Raw genomic sequence first — 9,053 nt, 5'->3', positions numbered from 1 at the left:
TTTTTTAAGTTCTATCCTTGTTTATGCGAGTTTTAGCTAACCTTGTAAGTTTAGTAAGTTTTGCTTAGTATGCTAGGGATAATCTTGGCACTCGCGGTGTTATTTTCTTCAATTTTTTGTTTCAATTTCTACCCTTATTTATAACTGAGAGTTATAAGTATATTATTTTGGTAATTTATTTTCTATGCATAGTTTTGTTGGTAGGTATATTAATTGAATTTTTGCCACGCGGAGTTATTTGGTTAAATTATTGATTTTGAATTTCCTACCTTATATATCTGCATTTGTTGGATTCGTATTATTCATTCTCCCTTACGGCTTCTCGAACTTACTTGTCACGCTCTTCAAATTTTTTTTTTTGCCAACAAGCAATAGCTCAATAGTTTTTTGTATAGTTTTTCATCACTAAAGTAATATTTTTTTTCTTTATTTCGCGCACGCATAATCTCATCTACTCTTATTGTTTTTGCATATTTAGCATGCAAATGAATTCTTAGTTTCACTAGTTGCGTCATTAAATGTATTGATTTTATCCAATTTTTTTTTTTTCGCCACTTGCAGCTGGACACCACGTGGTGGTTGCTGGTATTATATATATATATATATATATATTTTTTTTTGTACTCTTGTACATTTTCCTTTTCATTGTTAATTTTAATTTTACGTATTTGAGAGATCGACCTGCTCGATGCCCGCAACCACGAGCAAGTGATCGACCCGGTCAAACGTCCAAATCATAGTACTCCTGCTGTAGTGTATGAATGTATGTACATATGTACATATATAGTACAGTAGATTACGCTCTCCCCCCACACATGTTCTCATCAGCGGGCTAGCATAAACATCGCTGGAGTAACCAGGTGAGTAGGACTGCCAGACGTCCCGGTTTTCCGGGACATGTCCCGGTTTTAGGCCATTTGTCCCGGTGTCCCGGTCCAACCCTAAAATGTCCCGGTTTTTAAATCTAATCGATTGTAAGGAGCCATGAAATCTACCAACTATTTGGTTTGCTTATAATGCGCCCCTCCAACTAGTCTGAATAAAAGTACCAACTACCGACTTCAATTGTAAAACTCTAGCATCGCTAGATAGTTGCACATTGCATAGTATACATATATCGATTATCGATGTAAAGTGTTCTTCCTAATTAGCTACAGCTGTTTTTGTTTTGCGCTAAGTATTTGGTTGTTCGAGTTGAGTGTTTCTGATTTCATTGTAAGTTTTCTCACAAAATTTATAAAATAGATATGTTTATAATACATTAAACCACTTTTAGAAAATGCCAAAAAGGAAATGTAAATTCCTTCTCTCATACACAGAGGAATGGTCTTTTATGAAATGTGGGAGAAGTGAACATGAATCGTTGTGCACAGTTTGCGATTGTTTTATTGCCATTGGTCGCGGTGGTCGCTCAGATATTCTTGATCATATCGGCAGTTCCAAGCACAAATCAAGGTTATGCGAGGCGTCTACTTCAAAAGAAATTTCTTCTTTTTTTGTAAAACCAAATACAGCAAAGTGGCAGCTGATCTCCGCCGCTGAGCTAACAAATGCATTTAAGATTATTAATCACCATCAGTCCTTCAGCTCAATAGATTGCGTTACAAAACTAAATGCGCTCATGTATCCTGATTCGGAGATAGCAGCAAAGCAATCAGTTTGCAGGACCAAAGCAACAGCTTTAATCAAAAATGTTTTGGCTCCGCATTTAGTAGCAAACTTTGTAGATATTTTAATAAAAAATGTGCCTTTTTATGGAATTTCAACGGACGCCAACAACCACAAAGCCGAAAAAATGTTTCCATTGCTTGTTCACTTTTTCACGGAAAAAGAAGGTTTACAAGTAAAATTATTACAACTCACAAATTTACCTAATGAAACTGCAGATTCTGTAACGTCATTTTGTGTAGACACATTAAGTCATCACAAAATACCATTACAAAACCTTGTAGCTTTTGGTGCTGATAATACCAATACCAACTTTGGTGGAAGAAAAAGACAGGGACTAAATAATATATTTTGTAAATTAAAAGAAGTTTCAGGGAAAAGCATTGAGGGCGTAGGTTGCCCTGCTCATATACTTCACAATACAATTTCTAGTGCAGTGGATGTAATGTCAATAGATGTAGAGTCTGTTTTATTTAAGATATATAAATACTTTTCGATATTCACTGTGCGAACGGAGCGGCTTAAAGATTTTTGTGATAATGCGGACACAATGTACAGATCAATTCTTTCTTATAGTAAAACACGGTGGCTCTCACTGGTACCTGCAATAGAAAGAAAAGAAAAACTTTTTTTCGAATGAAAAGAATGCTCCTAAAGTTATTACGGACTTTTTCAAGAATGCTTTATCCGAAGTGTACATGTCATTTATTCATTGCCAATCGTTTTTATTTGAAAAACAAATTAACAAACTTGAAAAATCGGCTATATCAATTATCGAAGTGCAAAAACTACTAAATGAAACTAAAGAAAGTTTAAAGGTCAGACATGAAAATAAATTTATAGGAAACCAAGCAACCATTATCTTAGAGCAGTTAAAGAAGAGAGGCGATATATACGCAGGGGGAATTTTAGATTTTGAAGATGTAAATAGGTTTTTTGATGTAGCAAATAGTTACTTGGAAGAGTGGAGTGTCCATTTCAATGAATATAGCGTTTTTAGTTGGATGACTTTGGAGAATGAAACAACTTGGCAAGAAGTCCAAATGACTGTAATGTATTTAAGTAAAAAAAATATAACAATTTCTGATGACTGCTTTGAAGAGGTAATATATTTAAAGCAATTTATAGAAAGTCAAACTGATGATTTTAAATGTAAAAATCTAAATGAAAAATGGCTTTATTTTTTTAACAAAACTAAAGAAAAGGAGAGAAAAAAAAAATTACTTAAAATAGTTCAATATTTATATCCGATACCTGGTCATAATGCTAATGCTGAACGAATTTTTTCTCTTATTTCATCTCAATGGACAAAGGAAAGAAATTCGTTGAATATCAGTACCTTAGAGAGTATTATTCAATGCAAATTCAACTTAAGACTGACTTGCACAGAATTTTACAATTATATTAAAAATAAGCCAGAAGTTTTGGAACAAGTTCTGCGCAACGAAAAATATATGTTTGTTTAATTTTATCCTTTTATACTTATGTAAAAAATGTTCCATTCACGAAACCTAGTATTTAAATATACATACATAGATACATATGTACCTACTTATTTATATGAACCACTTTAAAAGTATTTATTTTGATTTGTAGTTATGATTAGCTTTTTTAGAGTACCTGGAAGGTATATCATTTCTTTACGGTTTTATTTTTGGTTGTGTAAATAAAAATAATACTTATGTGCGTAAATAAAAATATGTAAATTTTTTTTGGGGGGGGTGTTATTTCTTGAATTTTCAAAGTGTCCCGGTTTTGCCCCAGAGGGACCTGGCAGCCCTACAGGTGAGTGCATTTCTGTTTGCTTTTTGTTGTATACATACATACATATTTACGTACATAGTTGCCTGAATGAAAATTAAAGAATTGGGTCATTCGCATATGCATGCGTATGTAAATATATACCTAAGTTTGTTGATCCTAAGCATGAATGCGTCTTTTTGATAACCCCACATTTGGTATATTCATACATACAGACATATACGCTTACTTATAAACATATGCATTTACCCTGTTGGGCATTAGGATGCGCGAGTTTTTCTCTCTTGTTGCATAAATATTTAAATTAAAGAACGTTGTTTTTGGATTTTTAGTAATTAATTTTCATTTGGAATTTACGTTGGTTAGATTTTTTTCTTACTCATTTTTATCAGTGTTTATATTACAGTTGCATTATAGTACTGAACTAAGAATAATTCAGAATTGTTAGTTGAGACAAAAATAGAGATAGGTGGTTGAAATAAAAGTAGAAACAAAACATGTACATGAATACAAGGTTTTTAGATCTCGATATGAGAGTGGCATATAAGGTGAAATGAAGTGCTAGATCTTTGTTTATTTGGTGTGTGTATTGCGCTAGTGCAACGGAGGGTACGTGGGGTATGGACATAATAATGATGACATCGAGAGGACATTGACTGACTGTTAATTGACATACGGACCACTGTCAGGGTTAGGGGCGCTGCTAAAGTAGAGGAGTTGCAGCAGCGCCCAAGGCTTCGCGGAGTACACGTAGAAGGGGTGGGACGACTCCACCTGACCGGACTGGCTCTCTTTCTTTTAAGCGACTTTCCTTCTAGCTGGCTTCCTATTCTCTTGCTGGCTTCTTCTCTTTCTTGAATTGTTTAATAACCAGGCATGATGCAAATTTTTTTTATGTAGCTAAGAGGCAGGGTAGGTAGGAAGAACTCCCTCGAACGAAGAGCTAGCTAGGGCCCACAAGCATGCCTGCATGCTGCCTGGCCTTGCCCACCCACACAGCTGCATAACATATTCCAGCAGTACCGCCTGGTCCTCCGCGCTATGTGTATATGCCAGCCGCATCTTGCAATACAGCACTTTATGGTCATGATCCAGTTGCCACCTTTGTATCTTCCAATACTCACACGCAAATATTTTCGCCAGCTGCACTGTCTACAACAGTAATGCCGTCAGGTCCGCCACCTACTGCCTACATCACGGATGTGTCCGGCGGTTCGCCAGCCATAAAGCGCTATCCGCCGTCCAGTATACCGGCACCAACGGCAGTACCCGCTGTACCGCCAATAACTTGTTCGCCACCAGCTACGGATGCTTATAAGCCAATTACTTCCAGTACCCTGCCGCCATTGTCTTATGGGCCTACAGCATCGAGCGCTATTCCTTACAGTGCGCATATTCCATCGCAAGTCGTTGCCTCGCTATTTCCCGCATACGCGCCAACGATCGCCACAGACAACTACTCTGTATCTGGTAACAGATTACCGAGCGGCAACAACAACTGGCAGGAGTTGTAGGGCGACGTCAAGCTACGTCCGCGACGGTGCATCACACCTTACCGCCGCAGCAGCTTAACATGATCCGCGGCCAAAACATGATGATGTTAACGCCTAGACAAGTTCGTGATTTACCCGAGTTTTCTGGGCAGCTAGAAGACTGGCCAGTCTTCTATGCAGCTTATACAGAATCGACTCCCGTGTATGGATACTCAAACTTTGATAACAATCAGCGACTAAATAAATGCCTTAAAGGTGCCGCACGAGATGCCGTCAAAGCGTTATGGATTCAACTGAATAACGTCAATGCCGTCAAGGAACACTTCGTTTCCGATTCGGAGGACCAGAGCAACTAATACGTAGCCAAATGAAGCAGGTCCGAGATACGCCAAAAGATTCAGAGGGAGCAACAGGACAAATCGTGCAATTTTCTACCTTCACTAACAATCTGACAATATTTCTGCATTCAATGGGGGAAAAGAGACATTTAGCGAACCCTACTCTCCTGGACGCCTGGAGTGGGCACGTTATGCGGTTATTGTAAGGCCATACCCAACCATCGTAAGTTTCAACTCATGGTTGACCGATGTTTCAGATTACGTCCAGATAGTTATGGAGCCCGACGTTCCGGATACGAAACACCGTGCGATATTACACGCCGCAACTGATGAACAAGCCAAATGCTCATTATATCAAGACGAACACAACGTCTCGGAATGACAACGATTTAAAGATGCCTCTATTTTAGAGAGGCGGAATAAGGCCAAACAGCTTCGACTCTGCTTCAAACCGGGCTTGTTTAAAAACCGAGCATGCTACTCGAGAATATCGTCGCCGTAAGGCATGTCAGGTCGACGGATGTCTGAGAAACCACCATCAATTATTGCACGGAACCGAGGCATCTTCTCCGGCTCGATCACTCGCCTCAAAGGATTCTACTGAGTCGACTCGCAAGCCAATAGTAACTTCACCTGAGGTGAAAAAAAATAATCCGGTATTGAATTGCTCGTCCACGCTCAACAGCGACATACTCTTCCGAGTGCTGTCAGTTACTCTATATGGCCCCAAAAAGAGTGTTAACACATATGCACTTCTGGACGTAGGGTCATCAATTACTATGATGGAAGAGCTAGGCGTTAGCGGTCAGTGCCAGGACGTAGACATTCAATGGTTTGGCGGGAAGGCCGCCAGGCAAGCGGTTGCCATATCGATATCGAGGTCAGCGGAGAGGGAATGAAGTAACGCCATACGCGAACGTGACATTCCTGACTTTGCACGCCATAGAGGGAAATTACCAATGCAGCCGTATAAAGATGTCCCGCCTTCTATACTGATTGGGCTCGATCATCTCGGTCTGCCCACACATTTAATGAGTTCCAAGTGTCTTGGGCCCTATGCCGCCCACACCGAGCTAGGTTGGGCTGTATTCGGGCCAGTAGAAAGGCCGATGAAAGAACCGGTTTGTTTACATACCAGATGTATTCCTGATCCGCCGTTGCACGAGATGGTATCTGAATATTTCTCTACCGAGTCTTTCGGGGCAAAACTTTTGCAACTTATTGAAAGTGCAGATGAAGTGCGTGCACGACGAATCCTAGAAGAGACTACCGTTAGGGTTGGCGATCGATTTCAGACAGGGATTCTGTGGAAGTCCGATGGAATCGTGTTGCCGGAAAGTTATGACATGGCGATGCATCGTCTGGTTGGTATTGAGCGGAAGATGAAAAGGAATCCTGACATAACATTGTCATGCGATAAAAGCATACAATTTGCAACCCTACTAAATTACTACAAACCATCTTATATGAATACGCCCTAGGCTAATCTAGTACAATTAAGAACTAAGAATTTACGATATTAAGAATGCAACCCTGCATATGTAAGAAACTAAGGTGAAGACGAAATGCAAAATAAAGATTAGCGTCATTCAATTCGCTTACTTCAACACGGAAAGTCAAGTTTGATTTTAATTTATATTATTTTGGGACCGACAGCACCAAGCAGGCGTTGGCCGGCATCAGAGCCGGCGGAGCACCAGGGCTCCGCGAGAAGCAGGCAGCAGCACTGCCCTTGACAAGTCGGGCGTTGGCCGGCAGCAGCGCCAGAGGAGCACCTGGGCTCCACGTGTCAGAGGTACCCCCGTTAACTAACGAAGTGGAATTTTACCACTTCGACATGGCGACCGTGGGTCCATCCCGCGAAATTGCGGTGTACTAAATAAAACTGAAAAGAGACTTATCAAAAAAACATTATTACAAAGGAAAGGAAAAACTTTCAAAGATTGCTACAAAAAAAGGGAAAAACTTGAAAAAGATTACAAAAAAAAATTAAAAAGCAAAAAATTAAAAAAAAATCGGTAGTACCAATATTTAAAACAACAATTACAAACTAAAACGTTTATGAAATGCAAAACGAAAAAGGTTATAAATAAGCAAGTGCGGTGGCTGGTAACAAAAACTTTTCCAAAAATTAGTTGTGGTTGGCGGCTAAAGACAGTGGAACGTGAACAAAAACTTTGCAAAAACGGTTATGGTGGTGGCAGCTAAAGACAGTGGAACGTGAAAAAAAACTATAATTTCTGACAACGGGAAAATTGCAAACTAAACGAGAAACTAAAAACCACAGTAAAACAGCTAAAATTTCTTGAAAGTACTGCCACAGTACGCCACAGCACCGTAATAACCAGTATATGTACGTACATATAACTGTACGTAAAACCACGCCACTTTGACACTGAACAGTAACGAGTAGCGGTATGCAGAACAACGCCAACTTTAGCAAGAGCGAGCAGGAAAGCACAGCATAACGGTTTGCAGTATGTATGGTGCACAGTATGCAAATTTCGACCAAAATTTCCTTTAAATTTTAAAACCTTCCACTTGTATACATATAAAGCAATGTACATACATTTATATAAAATACATTCATTTTACATCTGTATTATATTCAAAATTTCAAAATTTCTTTACATTCAAAATTTTCAAACTTATATTACTTACATTCATTTTACATCTGTATTATACTCAAATATTTTAAATTACTTTCAATACACACATTTACATATGCACATATATGTTACTGTTTTTTCTTTTGGAATTTCAGCTTCAGTGCTACAGTCATGTGCAAATACTAATATATTTTTTTGTGAAACGTAACTAACTTTTGAACAATTTAAAGTTTTTACTAAAATTTTTCTTCAATTCTTTGCAACATTAGGCAAGGGTCAGATTTGGGATTTTCATTAATTTTTTTTTTTTTTTCAAAAATTCGAATTTTCGCCTGTGCCATTGCCGTGCTTTTATACTACAACTTTTAGAGTTTCGTTTGAAATATGGCAAAATATTTCAACGATTATAATTATCAATAAACGTTTTCCTCAGTTTTCTATGCCGTGGTAGCCAAACTTCAAATATTACAACTTTATTCAAATTTTTTTTTTCAATAATACAATAGTTCGATAGTTTTCTTTTTAGATCTTTTGCTTTGCGTGTGTGCCAGATGTCAGATGTCGAACTTGTATTCAAAGATTTACAAGCAAAATTTTCAAAAGTTACCAAGCGTGTTCTTCAAAGCCGTCCACTTACAACAAATCGGGAAAAGTTGACGAATATAAAAAATATTTAATCGAAACTTACAACGATATTTTAATTCAAGTAAAAAATTCGGAGCAACAACGAAACAAGCCAGCTTCTATAATTAAAAGATTACCGCGGTGCAGAGAAAAACTACTTCAGTGTTTTCAAAAAATTGGGTGTAAAGTTTTAGTACCCGAAGATTTTTCAGTTCTTATAAAAGAAGATATTTTAAATTCTGAAGTAGATTCCGACGACGACTTTGCTGACGCTTGTTCAGCTGGCACACCAGAAGTTTCCACCGTTAAAATAAGTGGTTCATTGCCTTCATTTAAAGATTTGTTACAAATTGAAGAAACGCCCTGCGTAACGATTAGTTCTTCTTCTTCTTCTTATTTGGCGCTGTAACCGCCTAAGCGATTTTGGCCGAGTCCAAAACAGCACGCCAGTCATATCTCTTCTGTGCTAACTGACGCCAATTGAAAATGCCAAGTGAAGCCAAGTCCTTCTCCACCTGGTCTTTCCAACGCAGAGGAGGCCTTCCTCTTCCTCTGTTCCC

At 38.3% G+C, this 9,053-nt stretch overlaps 1 protein-coding gene across 1 annotated transcript; it reads left to right on the top strand.

The window, feature by feature from the left end:
- Positions 1 to 876: 876 nt before the first annotated feature.
- LOC108362471 (uncharacterized) lies at positions 877 to 4,943 on the top strand. The gene is made up of 3 exons (XM_017615448.1): positions 877 to 1,215; positions 1,277 to 2,243; positions 4,573 to 4,943. Exons 2-3 carry the CDS (start codon positions 1,280 to 1,282, stop codon positions 4,941 to 4,943), a joined length of 1,335 nt encoding a protein of 444 aa, XP_017470937.1. The 5' UTR covers positions 877 to 1,215; positions 1,277 to 1,279.
- The last annotated feature ends 4,110 nt before the right edge of the window (positions 4,944 to 9,053 follow it).

This window comes from Rhagoletis zephyria, unplaced genomic scaffold, assembly GCF_001687245.7.
Source record: "Rhagoletis zephyria isolate East Lansing unplaced genomic scaffold, Rhagoletis_zephyria_1.1 Rzeph_scaffold_01020, whole genome shotgun sequence".
Taxonomy (NCBI): Eukaryota; Metazoa; Arthropoda; class Insecta; order Diptera; family Tephritidae; genus Rhagoletis; species Rhagoletis zephyria.
The sequence above is the reverse complement of the archived record's forward strand: the minus strand, read 5'-3'. Positions and strand labels throughout refer to the sequence as shown.